This window comes from Triticum urartu, chromosome 4 (genome assembly GCF_003073215.2).
Source record: "Triticum urartu cultivar G1812 chromosome 4, Tu2.1, whole genome shotgun sequence".
Lineage (NCBI taxonomy): Eukaryota > Viridiplantae > Streptophyta > Magnoliopsida > Poales > Poaceae > Triticum > Triticum urartu.
The window spans coordinates 428,312,779-428,333,986 of record NC_053025.1 but is presented as its reverse complement, the minus strand read 5'-3'; the positions used below and the strand labels follow the sequence as shown (position 1 = coordinate 428,333,986).

Here is a 21,208-nt window from a genome sequence, read left to right as displayed (position 1 = left end):
GCTTTTGTCGTTTGAGAGCAACCCACCTTGAAGCCTTTGAGAGAGAGAATTCCTTGCGAGGATAAAGCCCTAACCACCCAGAGCCAGAGAACATTGGGCATCACTTAGGTCTTCTTGTCTGTGTGATCTAAAGACATTGTGGATTGCCAGTGAACGAAGTCTGTGAAGGTTTGGGAGTCTACCTTGAAGACTTACCAGAGTGATTAGGCGAGGACTATGTGACCTTAGCTCAAGGAGAATACGGTGAGGACTTGGTGTCCTGAGCTGCGTGTTCAGGACTGGGTGTCCGGGACTGTGTGTCCTAAGGTTTAAATACCTAGCCGCTCCAACCAGACGTACAGTTGTCACAGCAACTGGAACTGGTCCAACACATCATTGTCTTCAACGAGTCTCTGGTTTCATCTTCACTTCCTTTTACTTACTGATCACTCATTGTGAAGTCATTGCGTGTCTGTTCTATCTTTTGTCTTCACGACATGAATGTATGATCTGTTTGGCTTCATAGTATCTTCCTACCTGATCCTAATTACACTACAACTATTTGTCACTGTGCTTTCACTCTGTTGATACTTGACCATGGCTTGCCTAGTGTAGTCTAACTTCCGCTGCATAGTAATAGGCATATCTCTACAGTTTGTCTTCATAACTTCCACGTTTTGAAGACTTTCATAAAAATCGCCTATTCACCCCCCTCTAGTCGATATAACGCACTTTCAGAGGTATTTAGTGTTACGCTCCCCCTCCTTCAACCACGTGATACGAGACCATTGCAGCCACATCATCTCCTCCCGATACAGCAGCTCATCAAGTTCATTCATCTTTGATCGAAGTTGAGCTCGGTCTGCCCCTGATAGCCGCAGGTCAGAGAGTTGGCCCCGCAACTGTTCGATCTCTTTCAAAACATTCCCGAAGGTAGCTTTGCTCCATTGCTTCAAATCTCCCATGACCTGTTTCAGTGAGATGGCAATTGATCCCAAGTCACCAGCTGGCCGGTGCCTCGCCCACGTCTCAGAGATGATCGGGAGGAGCTTCACATCACGCTCCCACATGATGTCATACCTCGATACTGTCGGCTTACGCCCCGGCTCCTGCACCCCCTCGAGGTTTATCAAAAGCGGGCTATGGTCCGAGCACGAGGTGGCTAAGTGCACAACTCGAGCCGCCGGAAAAAGATCCCGCAATGCCTCATCAGCACAAGCCCTGTCAAGACGCACTTGGACATTGCGATGGCCGCCCTGGCCATTATTGTATGTATAGGGGAGCCCCGAGAACCCTAGGTCCTGTAGCTCACATGTTACCAAGCAATCTCTACACAATTCCATTTGAGACTCTGATCTAGTCGTTCTTGAGAGATGTTCATGCTGCCATAAGGCTTCATTGAAGTCGCCACACACCACCCAAGGTTCCTGAGAGACTGCCCTCAGACGACAAAGATGATCCCACATGCGATGACGATTTTCCACACGTGGTTCACCATAGACAAAGGTTCCTCTCCAAGTAGTGCCAAATCCCACATCATAAACTCGAACATCAATAAATCTGTTACATGATTCGAGCACTGTCACTGACAGTGTCTCCTCCCAGAACAAAGGAAGACCACCACTTCGTTCGTCACTGCTAACACCATGAAAGCCTTTTAGGCCTAATCTCCACTTCAACTTCTCCACTTTAGATGCTTCTTGCCTAGTCTCACAAAGAAAGACTAGCTTGGGGTTATTGGCTTTTGAGAGGGCCAACACCTCACGAACTGTCCGGTGGTTCCCCCCCGGCAGTTCCATGATAGGATATTCATTGCGTCCGGCGGTCCTCCTCGAGGGACGCCGCCGATCTCTCATTGTTGTCACTATCCGTATTCACTTTCAACCTCTTGCTGCTTGAGTTACTTCCGGTAGGTGAGGCAGCCCCCTCCGGATCAATCTCCTTACCATCAGTGATGGCCAGTATTGTTTTGGGGACGCCAGGACCGTCACCCAGTGGTTTCCCGGCCTCCTCCAAGTCCAGCCTCCTTTTTGGGACAAAAACCCCATCTGTTCTATCACTAGTTTTCTTGATCGGGCTCGTTGCTGTGTCCAACACTTCGACATCATAGGGGGCATATTGAGTTTCCGATCTACCTGGCACCTTATCATCAGCCTTCATTGGCGCATATTCAGTAGGTTTAGTAGTTCGCTCCTCTTGTCTGGGTTTATTGGGAGCATCTGCATAGATCCAGTCACCAAACTTGAGATCCTTCTCCTCATGGATGCCCAGACCGCACTCTTTGTGATCATGACCAATCAGTCTGCAGAACTTACAAAATCTAGTAAGTTTCTCATATCTAATCAGATAAACCTGGCGCTCCTTAGCGCGAACGATGCTGACGTACTTTGTGAGGGGCTTACGGATATCATGTCGCACCCGGACCTTAACATAGTCACCACGGGTGTTTCCATTCAACCGCATCTCCATGATTTCTCCAGCATCTTTCAGCAGCTTCTCCACGATGCTTTGCTTGCAATAAGGGTCTGGAAGCTTGTGAATCTGCAGCCAGATGGGGATGTGGAAGAATTCCACCTCCTCCGCCTTGCTGAAGCCATCGTACGGGCATAAAAGCACCGCCATGTTGCGGAAGAGCCAGGGACCTTGCTTCATCATGCGGTCCCAGTCCCCCAAGCAGCATGCTTGGACGACGAATCGATTAGGGCCAACAGGCCTAAATCTTATTTCCTGAGCAGGGTTCCATGCTGCCCTCATATCCTTGTAGAAGGCTGATGGGCTAAAGTTCCTGCTAGTATGAACCCTAGCCAGGGCAAGCCAATGGACGCTCTCTTGAATCTCGAGGTCATCCTCATCGATCTCCACATCCGCAAAATCATCGCTGTTCAGATCCAACTTTTCCAGAAAGTCACCCAGATCCGATCGTGCAGTCGCGGCGGCGCCGCTGCCGCCCATGGCGGAGTGAGCGTCGGAGGGGGACGCCATCGCCGTCGCTATCTCGGAGCAGAGACGCCGAGAGCAGGGGGGCGAGGGCGGACGTGAACCAAGATCGATCGGTGTTGGAGTTTCCGGGTAGGACTCAGAGGCGAGGGAGATCGCCTAAGAGGAGAGAAACCCTAGCCGCCAGGCGTAGGGGTGGTTATTGAACAATGCTGGTGCATCCTATATTAGCAGCCAAAATCAACCCATAACGGATTGCATTTGTTTCCGCAGAATCAGCCGAGGGGACATGAGGTAGAACCCAGGTTGCAGCAGCAATGAAGTTACCTTGATCATCTCTCGCCACGGCACCACAGGCCCCAGCCAGTGTATCAGCATGGAATGACGCGTCCACGTTGATTTTCACAAAGCCCGAATCAAGTTTCCTCCATATCTGGTCTATCTTTCGAGTTGGCTGGTTTGGTGAATTTACACAAACAAAGTTTGTAGCCAGTACCCTAATCGACAAAGCCGTTCTGTCAGGGGTTTGAATGATTTCCCCTTTTGCCGCTTAAAAAAACTGGTGATAAAAATCTCACATCAGATTTTTGGACTTTACGGACGACTGAGGCACAAATCTTGAAGCAAGGGAGGTCAAACATGCCAAAGCAAGAATTCGTTAGACAAAAAAATCCAACGTCCCGAACACTCTCCTTTTCCCCGCTGCATGTCTCTTATACAATTCTCTCGCATCCTGTCGCCTACTCCCTAACCACAACACCAACTTCATTGCATCTCCCCTCTCCCTGCCGCGGGGTATGAAGGAAGAGTGACTGGCGCTGGGCGGCTAGCCAGGCGTAATAGCGGCGGCACCGCCCTTTTTGGTGTACCCACGTGCGGGGCGGAGCGCCCTTTTTTTGTTTTTCTCTTTTGTTGTTTTTCTTTTTGGCTTCTTTAAATCAAATTTTGGATTTCCAAAATATGTTCACGATTTTGAAAAAGTGGTCATAAATTTTAAACAAATCCTAAACTTTAAGAAATGTTCATGCATTTCAAAAAATGTTCACAAATTTGGAAAAAAATTACAAATTCGGAAAAATGTTCACAAATTTAGAAACAAGTCTCCATGACTTTCATGAAATGTTTGCCGATTCAAAAAATAGTTGTGAATTATAACAATGAACATTTATTGTATTTGATGAAGAAATTTTGAATTAGATGAACTTTGAGAATTTGATGAACAAATATTTAATTGGATGAACATTTTATGAATTCAATGAACATATATTGAAATTAATCAACATTCTGGAAAAAAAACATGAAGACATTTTTGAATTGTGATGAGCATTTTTTTAATTTGATGGACACACAATTTTCACAATTTTTTTAAAAAATATTCTAAAATTTTAAAAACTACTCCCTCCGTTTCTAAATATAAGTATTTTTAAAAATTCCAATAAATGACTACATACGAAGCAAAATGAGTGAATCTACACTCTAAAATATGTCTACATACATCCGTATATTGTAGTCCATTTAAAATGTCTAAAAAGACTTATATTTAGGAACGGAGGGAGTATTTGTTTAATGGAAAATAAAGGGAATAGGAAAATTAGAAACAAACATGGAAAATAAAAATAAAAGATAAAAATGGTCCAAGACCGGAAGCGGAAGAGGGATCCTGCGCTGGGCCTGCTCAATTCACTGTTGCTCGTCATACCGCCGTGCCTGGCCGAAGTGGCGATGTCCAGAAGCCCGGCCCACCGAATACCAGTATGTGTGTGTTTTTTTAGACACGAATACCAGTAGTAGTATGTGTGAAGCGGGCCCCGATGCTCCTGCGCATCACACGGTCGCCCTCCAGCCGGCCCACCACCATGTGACCCCCTCGTGTGCTAAGTCTAGAGAACATTTTCTAAAAAATTAAGTCTAGAGACTAGATAGAGGCTAGAATTTTTCTTTAAAAAAAAGAAGGAAAAAAAGATAGAGACTAGAAGTACGAACAAGAGACACGCCACGCACGAGACGGGTAAGTAGCCGTAACACGTTACACTTCCACGCTAGACGGCTCCACCCCATCAACCAAAACAACCTCGAGCCAGCGACGCCCACGTCCACGGAGACCGGCACCGGCCCACGCCGACGCAGCGCTCGCCGAGTTGTCGCCATGGCGGGAAGGCTGGTCTCCATGCTCCGGTGGCCGCCAGATCTCGGGGGCCTGCCTAGCCAGCTGGCCGCCCTGCTGCCGTCGCCGCCGTCGCCGACGTCATACGCGTCCCTCCAGTGGGACTGGCGGCCGGAGCAGCTCGGCGCGGCCATTCGGCGGTGGCCCGAGCTCGTGGCGGACGTGCCCCTCGTCGTGGACGCCGTGCTCTGGGGCGTCGTTACCGCCGTCGAGTCCGTCGCGCTCATCTCCATGATGTGCTGCTTCTTCCTCTTCTGCGGCTGCACGCTGTGAGGGTCATACTCATACCGACGGAGGAAGGATGCAGCTAGTTAAGCTAGTGTACTAGCTATACTATGTACGGTTAGCCTTTCGATTTCTTTGTCGCCATGCTGTGTTCATCATACGTTTGATTCTGCCAAGACATAAGACATTGGCATGGCAATGCTTGCTTTAGTACTAATTTGGTAAAAACTCATATCTTTATCTTGGAGAAAAATAATAATCTGGTAGTACCTAGGAAGCGTGAATGGAATTGTGATGTTTTGCGATTGGGTTTTCTTGTCGGCGCTGCACGACGACGATCGATGAGGTAGAATAGGACGGATTTGGGTGACAAGCGCTCTGGGGATCTGTCGGCGAGTGCGTGCGCGGGTGGTGGGAACGGGGGTGACTTCGATTGTGGAAAATATCTCTGTTTCTCATCATCCCGGTCAAGCAATTGCTGTATATAAAAATGGACCATTTCCATTATGTTTTTCTAGAATGGATCTTGTTCCATGTGGAGCTGGAGTATTTGTATATTTGTGTTGTTCCTAATTGGCAGGCGGTTGTGGAGTTGCCGTACAGTCGTACAAGTCTCGTTTGTAAGGTTAGAGCAACTCTAGCGGAATCGTTGTAGGGCTCCAATGGTCCGCGTCGTCCGCTTGGGCGACTCGGGCAGCGTCTAGATCTGATAATCTCGACAGCCTCGATCCATGCACCCTCCCCTCGCCGTCGCCGGCCAGGACCGCCGGGCTTGTCCACGTGACCAACAGCAGCGGCGGGGCTTCCTCCCTGTTGCTGATCAGGTGTGTGTGGTGTTGTCATGGCAATGGCTTGCGGGAATGGATGTGGTTGAAGCAGCGGCGCGGCAGCCTCCGAGCACCGAGAGCACGACTCCCCCTCTTCTGATTGCGTCGGTATCGCCATGTTGCGGCCGCATCAAGCGAAGGAGGGAAAGGACCAACATCTGCCATGACCCTACGTGGTGAGCCTGTTCAAGATCTCACGTGGTGAGCTGTGAGCCTGCTCAAGCCAGGTGCCAACAAAGCCCAAGCGGTGGTGGTCATTCGGTAGAGTCACCCTTGCCACTGGCGGGAAAGCTGCTGGTGTGGGAAGGCAACGTGCACTATACTCCCATGTTCTGTTGGTCGTGGGCGCCTGCGGCGAGCTCTCTTTGGTAGCCATATGCTTCCCCATGTCATGGCGATCATCCGCTCTTGGGTGTGCATATGGCGTTGTGGATCTAGTCAGCACGCTGCTAGGCGGTGTCGATCCGGAGTGGCTGTTTAGCGCTGCTTCCGTGATTACGACATCGTTATGATCTGCTGCCATAAGTGAAGATGATGGAGCTAGTGGCCAGTGGTGTCGTCTAATACAGATCACCTATCGGCTGCCACTTGTGAGGATGGTGCCGTTGGGAAACGTAGCATGCAATTTCAAAAAAAAAATTCCTACGCTCATGCAGAATCAATCTAGAAGATGCATAGCAACGTGAGGGGGAGAGTGTGTCTATGTACCCTCATAGACCGAAAGCGAAAGCGTTTGACAACGCGATTGATGTAGTCGAACTTCTTCTAGCTCCGGCCGATCAAGTACCGAACGTACGACACCTCCGAGTTCTGCACACGTTCAGCTCGGTGACGTCCCTCGCCTTCTTGATCCAGCAAGACGTCGAGGTAGTAGATCCGTCAGCACGATGGCGTGATGACGGTGATGGTGAAGTGATCCACGCAGGACTTCGCCTAAGCACCACAAAGATATGACTGAGGGTGTAAAGTGTGGAGGGGGACGCCGCACACGGGTAGGCAATTGTCTGTTGTGTGCTAGGCGCCCCCCTCCTCATATATATAGTTGGGAGGGAGGGAGGAGCATCCATAGGAGGCGCCCAAGTAGGAGGAATCCTACTTGGAGTCCCTCCCAAGCCGTCTGCCCCCTGCCATATCACTACAAAAAAAGACACATCCGTGACATTTTGGGCCGAACGAATTTTTTTTCTGTCATATATATGACACTTCTATGATGATAATTGTGACAAAACCTGGTATCATCATAGATGTGGTGGGCTCCTACTTCTATGACAAAAAATCATGACAGAAAATGGGCTTTTCTTCCTGGGCGGTCCGGAGACGCAGCTGCATGACATTCTTTGGGCCATCCATGACGGAAAAAACCATGGTAGAAGTGAGTGCGAGGAAAATTTCAAGGAGTTCCCGGTTACGGTGGGAGGTCGGGGGCCGAGGGATGTGCGTTTCTCTCGTACACGTACGTGCGTGTGTGCGAGGCGTTGGCTCTAACTGAACCCGAGCGAGGCGATGGGCTCTAACTGAACCCGAGCGATTGCACTGCAGGCTATGCGTTACTGAATCCGAGCGATCGATCGATGGCTGTTAACTGAACCCGATCGAGCAATTCCTTCGCTACTGTTGCTAACTGAAACCGATCGATTGGATGAACAGTGAGCGTTGCGCGCGGGGGGGGGGGGGGGGGGGGGGGGGGGGGGGTGGATGAACAGTGAGCGGTGGCGTTGCCTCTGGATGAATATGACCCCATGGTGCGGAGGGTTGGATGAACAGTAGACGGTGGAGGGGTGCCCGTGGAGGGGTGGTTGAATAGGACCCCGTGGTGTGGAGGGTTGGATAAACAGTAGACGGTGGAGGGGTGGTTGAACAGTAGCTGATGAAGTAGCGTGCGGTGGAGGCTGGATGAATAGGAGCCCGTGGAGGCTGGAGGAGGTCGACGGTAGCCCGTGGAGGCTGGAGGAGGTCGACCGTTGCTTCGTTCGATTTGATTCTTTTTGCCAACCGGAGTTCTTAAGTTGAATTTTCTGGTTAGATCTCTTATTTGAGTTTTACCCGTGCATTAGTTGAGTACTTATTGTATGCTTGTTTGTTTGCGATAGAGTACCCGGAGTGCGCCGCTTGCTACTTCGAATTGCTAGGTTTCCTGGATCATCAGCAAGGCAAGTAACACTTTGATCATGCTTTCCCACTACCTAGTTTTATTGTATTAGATCAATCCTCACACATTGCATGATTAGGATATAATTAAATTATGGGTTTGGGGAGTAGTTGAGGTAGTATCTATTAACTGTTATTATCAAACCTTTGGGAGTTACTTCTACGTTTGCTTATTATGCCATGCTATGCTAGTAGACGTGGATTGGGTGAGTGTATCCATGACAGATGTGAGATTGTTAATTAATGGTTTATTTAAGGTGGCAACTTAAACACACATCTGGGTGGATTGAGGTACCTGGGTATTCCAGGATTGCCTGTTTTCTTTTGGACCGCCACCCAGGCTCAAAGGGATCATGAGATTATTCATGCTAGAAACTTCCGTGTGCAGCCACAAGCTATTATGGGCTCTAGCATAGTTGATTAAGTTGTGCGAACTCTTACAGTGGTAGACTAGCAGATGTAGGGGAAAGTAGGTGTAACGGTCTACCCGATCGTAAGGTGCAAGCGCTTCTGAAAGACTATGTCTCGGTCATCCGTCTTCTCAAACACCATGTAGTGTGAGAAACCAAACGGAGGCGATCGAGTCTTGTGGGGAAAAGTGCGCAAACCTCTGCAGAGTGTATAAACTAATCATGGTTAGCCGTGTCCTCGGTTATGGACATCTTGAGTATCTAGTACCTGGATTATCATGTGAATCTCAACATGTTACTATAAAATTAATTTTGATGGGTTTGTTTAGTGATGATGCTTAATTGGGATTGAGAATGCTGTCAACCATTCTCAATGTTTAACAACCACCATGATAGTTAAATAAATTTATTCCTTTGCAGTAGGGAAAAATTGCCTTTACGCAAAACTGTAACCATAGAGCTTTCCACCAGCCAAATATGCATAAAGAATAGCTGTTTCATTCCATTACTCTCTATGTGTTACATTGCCAGCATATTCCATGTGCTGACCCGTTTCGGGCTGCAACGTTAATGTTGCAGACTTTTCAGACGACGATTAAGGAGTTTTTAGGTCGTGGTTCTATACTCAGTGATGCCGTTGGAGTTGATGGACTCACTTATCTTCCAAGCCTTCCGCTATTATCGTTATTAGATGGCCTTAAGCCATATTTATTGTAATAAGTTCTCTATTGAGTCACTCGATGTAATAAGTGTGTGATTGCTACTTTGTTATAAATCCTTCAAGTACTGTGTGGTGTCAGCATTACTGATCCAGGGATGACACCGGAGCACAGAGATTGGACCGTTTGAGGTCTGGTTGCTACAAGATGGTATCAGAGCACACGCTGACTGTAGGACACGACCACTAAGCTAAAGACTTAGATAACTACCCACTCTCTTCTCTTTCTGACTTCTCATCTTTTCTACTCTTTTAGGATGGCAGATGCAAGGAACAAGTTCACTCAACCAGATGAAGATACACCCTTTGGACGTCATTTGAAGGAAGTCACTAGATATCTGAACATAGGAGTACCAAACTTCACCGGAACCTACAACGCCACTTTACCCGAAGAAGAGCGCTGGATGATTCAAGTTCAAGTTCCAGGAAGGACGTTCATGCCAGTCACCGAGCCCATAGAGTTTTCTTTTGATGCACCAACTTGGAATATAGGAAAGAGCATGGCAGCTCACATCGCCATGGGACGCATTGGAGAAGTCTACCGCAATGATCTCAAGGATACTATCTACCAGATTTGTGGGCGCCGAGATGAGCACTGGGAGATGATCAGCACCAGAAAGGATAGATCAATTGCAGCTTTTATCCAGGAGTTAAACCAGCACATTCAACGTCAGGAGAACCAGATGTGCGCCGACATGATAGACCTGAAGAAGGCGAGGACAAGAATCAAGGAACTAGAGGAAGAACTCAAGGCTACACGTGAGGATTATGAAGAGGAAATCGAAGTACTAGTGGAGAAGAATGACGATCTGATCAAGAAGATCGGAATATTTATGGGAGGCCCTACACCAGTAGAAGAAGACGAAGAACCCAAGGAAATTCGCCCGGAAGACTACATCATCATCGACGACACCGACTCGGATCCAAACGATAGCGATGATGACTATGTTGATGAAGCTGGAGCAGATATAATGGAGTCTGCAACCGAAGAATATTTCTAGTAGACCACCTCATCAGTAGTAGTAGTCCACCATGTAAATATAGAAGTCCGAGCACTTTTGCGATAGTTAGATCGATTGTATGCCCTTTGTTTGATTGATTGAATGAAGTGAATTGTTTGCTTTTGCCTCATGTGCATATGGGTAGTGTTTTCTCTTTAGACCCCCTCTATTCTTAAATCTCATCTTTTCTAAACCCTCAGATGCCTCCGAGACATGACCCCGGATTTACCTTCCCACCGGAGCTCACCCAGTTGATCCAGCAGCAGAACACATTGATGCCGTTGCTAGTCCAGAATCAGAATCAGGGGAACAACAAAAACAACCCACCACCACCACCACCACCTGTTGATCACTTAAACCGTTTTCTTAGGCTGAACTCGCCGGTGTTTTCCAGTAGCACCGAGCCGATAGTAGCAGATGATTGGCTCCGCAAGACAGCTAGAGAGTTGACCACAGCAGGATGCACGGATGCGGAAAAGGTGAAGTTTGCCGCACATCAGCTTGAAGGACCCGCAGCATCATGGTGGGAGAATTTCACAGCCACTTTCCCTGTCGACACTGTCACATGGGACCAGTTTCAGCAGGCTTTTCGAACTGCCCATGTTTCAGCAGGAGCTATGGCCATGAAGAAGCGAGAGTTTCGCAACTTGCGCCAAGGAGGACGGAAAGTTGGCCAGTATGTGGAGGACTTTAGTAAATTAGCACATTATGCTCCAAATGACGTTGTTACGGATGCAGCTAAGCAGGAGAAGTTTCTGGAAGGACTGAATGATGAGTTGAGCATGAAGTTGATGGTGGAAACCTTCAACAACTACCAGGAGTTGGTAGATCATGCTCTCATGATTGAAGGGAAGCAACAGCAGATTGAGAATCGCAAGAGGAAGTATGGACAAGGGAAGCCCAATTCAGGAGCTCAACAGAAGCCATGTTTTACCCCTAGACCGGGAGGACATTTTCAGCATACCCATGGAGGAGGTAGTTCGCACAATCACAACGACACCAAGAATGGTAATGGGAATGGAGGAAGCAACGGCCAGAACCGCACCAACCCATCGACCCCAGCCAAGAGAGACCTGAGCCAAGTCACTTGTTTTAAGTGCCAACCAGACATTATGCCAATGAATGTCCTGAATCCCAGAATGGAAATGGCAATGGAGGTTCTGGGAAGAAGCCGAACCCTTTCAACAGGGGACAGGTGAACCACGTTAACGTGGAGGAGGTTGAAGAGCAGCCGGATGCAGTAATCGGTAAGTTTTTGGTTAAGTCATTTACTGCACTCGTTCTTTTCGATACTGGTGCATCGCATTCATACATATCAAGGGGATTTGTGGATAAGTATAACCTGCCCACCAAAGTTCTTAGAACACCTATGTTAGTAAGCTCACCAGGAGCGGAGTATATGGCTAGCTAAGGATGTTTTTCAAGTGCCATTAAGTATAGGTAGATATGTGTTCCCCTCAGATTTGATAATATTGGAATCAAAAGGTTTGGATGTAATTCTAGGTATGGGTTGGTTGTCGATGTATGGAGGAAACATCGATTGCGCCAGTAAGTCAATCTTGCTTACCACCCCAGAAGGAAGAAGGATCAAGTATGTATCCCGGCATGTGCCGAAGAGGACTCAAGTAAATTGTTTAACAGGAGTTGTGCAGGAGGAAGTACCAGTAGTGAAGGATTTCCCCGATGTATTTCTAGAAGAATTGCCAGGCATGCCACCGAATAGAGATATTGAGTTTTTGATTGAGCTTTTGCCAGGCACAGGGCCAATATCAAAGAGACCATATAGGATGCCCGCAAAGGATTTGGTGGAAATTAAGAAGCAGATTAAGGAGTTACTGGATAAAGGATATATTCGCCAGGTTCATTGCCTTGGGATCGCCAGTACTTCTAGTGGAGAAGAAGGATGGATCGTTAAGGATGGTTGTTGATTATCGAGGATTGAATGAAGTAACCATCAAGAACAAGTACCCACTACCGATGATCAATGATCTGTTTGATCGATTGCAAGGAGCTAAGGTATTTTCCAAGATCGATCTGCGATCAGGATACCACCAGTTGAAGATTCGAGAACATGATATACCTAAGATGGCTTTTACCACTAGGTATGGGCTGTACGAGTATACCGTTATGTCATTTGGTCTGACTAACGCACCTGCATATTTCATGAACATGATGAACAAAGTGTTTATGGAGTTCTTGGATAAGTTCGTCGTAGTGTTCATTGATGATATCCTGGTTTACTCGAAGAATGAAGAGGATCATAAAGAGCATTTGCGTTTGGTTCTTGGAAAGCTCAGAGAACATCAATTATATGCCAAGTTTAGCAAATGTGAGTTTTGGTTGAAGGAAGTTGGATTTCTCGGACACGTTATATCCGGAGAAGGTATAGCAGTAGATCCCACTAAAGTTGATACCGTGACCAAGCGGGAAGCGCCAACCATAGTTGGTGAGATCCGGAGTTTTCTTGGACTCGCAGGATACTACAGGAGGTTTATTGAGAATTTCTCAAAGATTGCGAAGCCTATGACGGAGTTGTTGAAGAAGGATACCAAGTTCATATGGACTGAGGAATGTGAGGCTAGTTTCCAGGAGTTGAAGAAACGTTTGGTTACCTCACCAGTGTTGATTTTACCGGATCAGACCAAGGATTATGAGGTGTATTGTGACGCTTCACGTCGAGGACTTGGAGTAGTTCTTATGCAGGAAGGAAGAGTTGTTTCATATGCCTCACGACAGCTTAAGCCTCATGAGTTGAATTATGCTACGCATGATTTGGAGTTAGCAGCCGTAGTGCATGCATTGAAGACTTGGAGACATTTTCTGATTGGAAACCATTGCGAGGTGTACACGGATCATAAGAGTTTGAAGTATATTTTCACACAGAAGGAGTTGAACCTCAGACAAAGGAGATGGTTGGAGCTCATCAAGGATTATGATATGAAATTGCTTTATCACCCTGGAAAGGCTAACGTAGTAACTGACGCGTTAAGCCGTAAGAGCCACGTCAACACCTTAATGACGGGAGATTTACCAAGGGAGTTAGCCAAAAATCTTCGTGACCTATGTTTGGAGATGGTCCCGAGAGGCTATGTAGCAGCATTGGAGATTCAGTCTACTTTGATGGATAAGATCAGAGAAGCCCAGAAGACTGACAAGGAGATTGCCGCTATAAAAGAGAAAATGAGCAAAGGAAAAGCTAAGGGATTTCGTGAAGATGAGCATGATACCTTATGGTTTGAAGACTGTGTTTATGTGCCAAATGATCCGGAGATCTGGAAGTTAATTTTACAAGAGGCCCATGATTCACTGTATTCGATTCACCCAGGAAATACCAAGATGTATTTGGATTTGAAGGATATTTTCTGGTGGACCGGAATGAAGAAGGATATTGCAGAATATGTAGCAGTTTGTGATGTATGTCAGAGAGTAAAGGCAGAGCATCAGAAGCCAGCCGGATTGCTACAACCATTGCCGATACCCGAATGGAAGTGGGATAAGTTAGGCATGGATTTTATTACAGGATTGCCCAGAACACGTTCAGGCTATGACTCGATATGGGTTGTAGTCGATCGTTTGACAAAGGTAGCTCATTTCATTCCAGTGAAGACTACCTATACCAGTGCAAAGTTGGCAAAGATATACATGACCAGAATCGTTTGTCTGCATGGAGTTCCAAGGAGTATAGTATCAGATAGAGGAACCCAATTTACCTCAAAGTTCTGGAATCAGTTGCATGAGACTTTGGGTACCAGACTGGAGTTTAGCACAGCTTTCCACCCGCAGACAGATGGACAGACTGAGAGAGTCAATCAGATTTTGAAGGATATGCTAAGAGCTTGTGCGCTAGATTACAGATCTAGTTGGGACGAGAATTTGTCGTATGCAGAGTTCTCTTACAACAACAGCTATCAATCCAGTTTGAAGATGGCCCCTTTCGAAGCCTTGTACGGAAGGATGTGCAGGACCCCATTGTCCTGGGATGAAGTTGGAGATCGCCAGTTGTTTGGACCGGATCTGATAAATGAGTCTGAACAGAAAGTGAAATTGATTCGCGATAGGCTCAAGGTAGCTCAATCCAGGCAGAAGAGTTATGCAGATTCTAAAGGCAAGGAGACAGTTTACGAAGTCGGAGACCGAGTTTATCTTCGAGTATCACCACTTCGAGGAGTTAAGCGCTTTGGAGTTAAGGAAAAGTTAGCGCCACGTTTTGTAGGCCCATACAAAGTTTTGGAGCGTATGGGAGAAGTAGACTATAAGTTGGAATTGCCTGAAGGATTGTCAGGAGTCCACGACGTGTTCCATGTATCCCAGTTGAAGAAGTGCCACGCAGAGATGGCTGATATACCACTGAGAGGTACAGTACCACTGGAAGCAATTCAGTTGGAAAGTGATTTGACCTATGAGGAGAAACCAGTTAAGATTCTAGAGTATGCCAGTCGAGTCACCCGCAGCAAGGTTATCAAGTTTTGCAAGGTTTAGTGGAGCCACCACACGGAGGATGAAGCCACCTGGGAACGAGAGGAAGATTTGCTGAAGGACCACCCTCACCTATTTTCTAGCCAACCCGAATCTCGAGGGCGAGATTCATCTTAAGGGGGTAGGTTTGTAACATCCCAAATTTTCAATTTGAAATGTTATACATCTTTGCATATCATATTTTATTGCATTTGGTTGATCCTAGAAATTTCACAACTCAAGGACCCTAGGAGAGAGTTGGGGATTTCGTTATTTTCATATTTGAGTTGTCTCAAATTTTGAAAATAGGATCATTTGATTTTATTTATTTTATCTTTAATTATTTCTATTATAAAAATTATGAGAGAGGGAATAAAATGACTTTCCCAAAATAAAGAAATATTGGGGATTTAATAAAAATATCAAATAAGATTTTATTTGGTTTTATTTGCTATTTTATTTGAATTTAGGAAAAATGCGCGTTTTCAAAATTGCATTTAGGCCCCAAATAAATGTTCATCCTGTGCGGCTTGATTTTAGAAGCCAGGGAAAATTTATTTCGGGATTTTTGGAGTCCATTTAGTATTTCTTTCGTTAGTTTTTCTGCACGGAATTAATTTTAAAAAAAGTCCGAACCGACCCTGGGCCGTAACCGGCCAGGACTCCGCCTGGCCGGGGCTTTATAAGCCGTCGCCCCGGGGCCCGAGCCAGCCCAGCCCGCGCCGCAAACCCTAGCCGCGCCCGATCCGCGCCGCCGCCGCCCGATCCGCGCCGCCGTCCGCTGCCGCCGCCGCCCGAGGTTTACCTCGATCCCGCCGCCGTTTTTATTAGAAAAACCGTTCGGTTTTTCCGTCGGTTTTCGTCGGTTTTTTTAGTTTCGTTTTCTTCTTTAGATCGGTTTTTTTCCGGTTTAGGCTAATTAGCGAGCGTTCACTCATTCGTTCGTTTTAACGAACGCGTTCTTCATTTAGGTTCAGTTAACGAACGTTCGTTCGTTAAACTGTTCGTCATTTTTCTTTTTCTTGGATTAAATCCGTGATTTTTCTGATCGCAATTTCTGATCCGATTTTCGTTTTAGTCTAACTTTTCGCTCGTTTATCGGAATCAGGCGATTCAAGCGCCTGGAGTTTCGTCTCGGAACCCTCTTTCCGTTTAACCAACTCAAACAAGTTTTTGCCACTGTAAAAATTGCCTTAGATCCAGAATAGTAAACGAATCCTGTTTCTTTTGCCATTTGTCTTTCGTTGCTTCGTTCGATTTGATTCTTTTTGCCAACCGGAGTTCTTAAGTTGAATTTTTTGGTTAGATCTCTTATTTGAGTTTTACCCGTGCATTAGTTGAGTACTTATTGTATGCTTGTTTGTTTGCGATAGAGTACCCAGAGTGCGCCGCTTGCTACTTCGAATCGCTAGGTCTCCCGGATCATCAGCAAGGCAAGTAACACTTTGATCATGCTTTCCCACTACCCAGTTTTATTGCATTAGATCAATCCTCACACATTGCATGATTAGGATCTAACTAAATTGTGGGTTTGGGAAGTAGTTGAGGTAGTACCTATTACCTGTTATTATCAAACCTTTGGGAGTTACTTCTACGTTTGCTTATTATGCCATGCTATGCTAGTAGACGTGGATTGGGTGGGTGTATCCATGACAGATGTGAGATTGTTAATTAATGGTTTATTTAAGATGGCAACTTAAACACACATCTGGGTGGATTGAGGTACCTGGGTATTCCAGGATTGCCTGCTTTCTTTTGGACCGCCACCCAGGCTCAAAGGGATCATGAGATTATTCATGCTAGAAACTTCCGTGTGCAGCCACAAGCTATTATGGGCTCTAGCATAGTTGATTAAGTTGTGCGAACTCTTACAGTGGTAGACTAGCAGATGTAGGGGAAAGTGGGTGTAACGGTCTACCCGATCGTAAGGTGCTAGCGCTTCTGAAAGACTATGTCTCGGTCATCCGTCTTCTCAAACACCATGTAGTGCGAGAAACCAAACGGAGGCGATCGAGTCTTGTGGGGAAAAGTGCGCAAACCTCTGCAGAGTGTATAAACTAATCATGGTTAGTCATGTCCCCGGTTATGGACATCTTGAGTATCTAGTACCTGGATTATCATGTGAATTTCAACATGTTACTATAAAATTAATTTTGATGGGTTTGTTTAATGATGATGCTTAATTGGGATTGAGAATGCTGTCAACCATTCTCAATGTTTAACAACCACCATGATAGTTAAATAAATTTATTCCTTTGCAGTAGGAAAAAATTGGCTTTACGCAAAACTGTAACCATAGAGCTTTCCACCAGCCAAATATGCATATAGAATAACTGTTTCATTCCATTACTCTCTATGTGTTACATTGCCAGCATATTCCATGTGCTGACCCGTTTCGGGCTGCAACGTTAATGTTGCAGACTTTTGAGACGACAATTAAGAAGTTTTTAGGTCGTGGTTCTATACTCAGTGATGCCGTTGGAGTTGATGGACTCACTTATCTTCCAAGCCTTCCGCTGTTATCGTTATTAGATGGCCTTAAGCCATATTTATTGTAATAAGTTCTCTATTGAGACACTCGATGTAATAAGTGTGTGATTGCTACTCTGTTATAAATCCTTCAAGTACTGTGTGGTGTCAGCATTACTGATCCAGGGATGACACCGAAGCACAGAGATTGGACCGTTTGAGGTCTGGTCGCTACAGGCGCCACACGTCCGTCCCTCCGCCCGCGCACCATTGCTATATAAACTATTGTGCCGGCCATAGCCGCAGTCATCTGCATCCGTTCCCTTTCTCCTGTCCACACCACTACTGCCCACCATAGCTTTCTCGCGCTCCAGCGCTCTTCGGGACGGGCGGACGACAGACCACAAGGAGATGGCAGCCATTGCTGTCGACCGGCTGGCCGACAGGCAGCCGGAGGATGACGACGTCCCAATGGAGAACATGGTAGTCGATGATCCGGCCCCAACCCCCTCCTCCGCGCCATCCTCGCCGGTGCATTGCACCATGACCATCGGCGAGGCCCGTGCCCAATGTGGACAAGATGAGGCAGATACGTGAGGAGCAGTTTCGGGAGGCGCAGGCCGACGCCGCCTACAACCACCACCTCCTCCAAGAGCACCTGCAGGCGGAGGAGCAGATCACCGCGGAGCGGGCGGAGCAGGAGGCGCTGCTCGACTCGTACCGCTCCGCCTGCAAGGGCTGCCTCGAGCGCTGGCGGTACCGCATGCAGGTGGCGGAGGCTGCGGCCGCCTACAAAGAGGCTAGCAAAGAGGGCGATGAAGCGGGTGAGGCACTGTTTGGCGAGACCGAGGACGAGGCAGAGGACAATGCCGGCTCCGACGAGTCTTCGCTCCGCTGGCGTCATCGAGGCCCTGCTCCGCCGAGGCCCCGCGGCGCCAACAACGAGGCAGAGGACACCGCCGGCTCCGTCGAGGCCCCGCCCCGCCAACAACGAGGCAGAGGACATCGCCGGCTTAGCCGAGGCCCCACCCTGCCGGCAATGAGACAGAGGACATCGCCGGCTCCTCCGAGGCCCCGCCCCGCTGCCAACAAGGCCGCGCCACATAAAAAACAAGGAAGAGTAGAACACGGTAGGTCGCCGCTGCTCAGGTCCAAGTAAGGCCACCGCTGCTACCCTTCGGTTGAAGCCAAGCTAGGCGGGTTGACCATTGAAGGCCGGTTAGCTTCTTGGCGGCGACGTGGAGTCGGAGAGCCGCGCTGGAGAAGAACGCTGCTTCTACTTAACTGCTGGTGGAGTTGGCTGACTGACATGTGGGCCCAACAAGCCACATGTCAGTTATGCAACTGCACCTGCAGTTAAGTCACTGAAGCTTTTGTTCGGCTCAGCGGGACACAGGTGGGTAGCTTCGGTTAATTAATTATACCTCCAGCGCACCCCTTTTTAGTTGAAGAATGTATGAAATGTAATGAAATCCGGCATGTTTGTATGAAATCCGACCGTGTATGAATGAATTTATTTCGATTAGTTCGAATTCCTGTATCACTGGCATTGGATGAACATGCAAAACAATACGTACTAGCATTATTCCCAGGGTGATCACCTTGTTTGCAGCAGTTTCACATGTACTCCCTCCGGTCCTTTCTAGTCTGCATACAAGTTTTGTCTGTAGTCAAAGTATCTCTACTTTGACCAATCTTATACAAAAAAGTATGCACTTTCACAATGTGCGAAGTAAAAAGGAACAGAAGGAGTATAAAGAGTTTGAGCAGCTTTTTAGCGTTTCTATACATTGCAATCAAACACACATGCCTGGCAATTCATAGAGAACATTCAAAACAATCGATGATTATGCATCTCAGCGACTCACATGTCAGAGGCAATATTTACTTCACAACTAAAGAATAAAGAAAAAATTGATCGACGCTGCTGACAGCAAAGGGCGTCCCATTCAAAAATATCAAACGCATGTCTTGCTAAAATCAATGAGCAAAATTTGACAAGGTTGTCCCATTCCAAAATATCAAATGCCCACGATTGTGGAATGGGCAAGGTTTGCCATCAGTTCGGACATTGACATGGCACCTCGTGCTAAATAAACCAGCTGTTCTTTTTGTGCAGTTCCACCAAAATCAACCAAATTCACGCGTAGCTTGTATGATTTCGCCCTTATATGTTGCAACGCCTTGAACTTATCGGCACCTCCCTTCTTGTGGTGGAAATGAATGATTCGATGTATTCATGAACATTTTGTGCAGTTCCCATTGAAATCAAGCTGAGCACCTCTGTTTGCACAAATACAAAAAAGTGATTAGTATAAAGCAAACTGTACTATGAATTGACAGTTTCAACAGGCACATACATGGTCCATGTAGAGCACACTTTTAGAAAAATGGAACTCACCAGAAAGAATCCTAGAACAACATTGTACTCGCGCATCATAGCAAAAAAATGGAGATTTCTCAGTCCTTCTGAGCTGAAGTTAGTTTGGTCTTGTGGGGATTAATGTAACCATCCTTCAACTGCTCCTTCTGATGAGAAGATAGACAGGGCTTCTTCATCCTGGCATAATCGGAACTAGTCACTTCACGTACTCCATATTCTTCTTCGGAGGAAGATGATCATGTTGTGCAAAGACAAGAGGACTACTAAATGCTAGCATCCCTGTTTGCTCGAAAAAAGGAAAGGAAATATTTAAAATAGCACAGATGAAGCACTTCTCAAGGACAATACCACTTTTTCATGACAGTATCTAAACAGTAGCACAACACCAATAGAGATGACAAAGCTCAATCATATGGATGAAATCAGTGGGCGAGTACCAACCTTTGTCAGGAGGCTTATTGTGTAGAGCATACAGATGAAGCACTTCTCCGGAACCATCTGTTGCTATCTACGGTGGTGGCCATGCTTACTATATACTCCTTGATTAGTTTAATGTTTCCAACATCTTCTTGTGCAGTTCCATTAAAATATATGGTACCTTCAAAGAAGATCCCTGTTTGCACAAGTTGAGATAATCACATATTACATTAAGAGTGGCATCAAATCAGTGGCAAAACAATTGCTCGTTCCAGCCATAGCAATAAATTAAGATGCAAAACTATATCATTACTTGTGTCATCACAGTTCCAGTGCTTCATTACAGCGCCGGGAGTTGATTTTTGTTTTTCTTCCACTTGTTCTTCCCCTTCATCACTTGGTTCAATAACAGACAAGCTTCGCCTTCAATGTAAGATTTGGCATGTCAATTAGGGAGCACAAGTATAGTACTAAACTTAATTTTCTGATGAAAGTGGCAAAATACAGGCCAACGGTTGTGAAATATCCTTATCTTACCTCAATGGGATATTACGGTGCACATACAGATTGGAAGTCTTGTCTCCATTTGTGCAATTCACTAAAATCAAGAAACATTATCGTACAAGTAGCACAACATATGAAAACACACTGCAGAATCATGTGAAAGAAGGCTAGTACTGACCTCTCATGCTGCGGAATTCAAACAACTCACAAGAAGAAGATCTGAACCAAATTCACCTTAACGAATAGGAAGTAAGATCTCCTCTTGTGCAGTTCCACTAAGATCAAGCAATCAAGCAACGTTGTCGGTGTGACATTTTGGTTGAACTGCACAAAACACTCTTAAAACAAAAGTGTTTTGTGCAGTGCAACAAAAGGTCACAATGGCAACAAGGTGAAGTAGATAACCCTATTTACACAGAGGTGCAAAGGAAACAATTAGTGGTCAATAACGGTGGATGACACAGAAGCCAACAAAAAGAAGCATCTACCTTATCTAAATGGGAAAGAAAGCAAGACAGTAGCATTTCTCAAACGGTGGCATTGATTAATATTAACATAGAGATTATATTAA

At 46.4% G+C, this 21,208-nt stretch overlaps 1 protein-coding gene across 1 annotated transcript; it reads left to right on the top strand.

The window, feature by feature from the left end:
* The first annotated feature begins 4,910 nt into the window (after positions 1–4,910).
* LOC125553897 lies at positions 4,911–5,518 on the top strand. The gene has a single exon (XM_048717547.1). It carries the CDS (start codon positions 5,063–5,065, stop codon positions 5,351–5,353), a length of 291 nt encoding a protein of 96 aa, XP_048573504.1. The 5' UTR covers positions 4,911–5,062; the 3' UTR covers positions 5,354–5,518.
* The last annotated feature ends 15,690 nt before the right edge of the window (positions 5,519–21,208 follow it).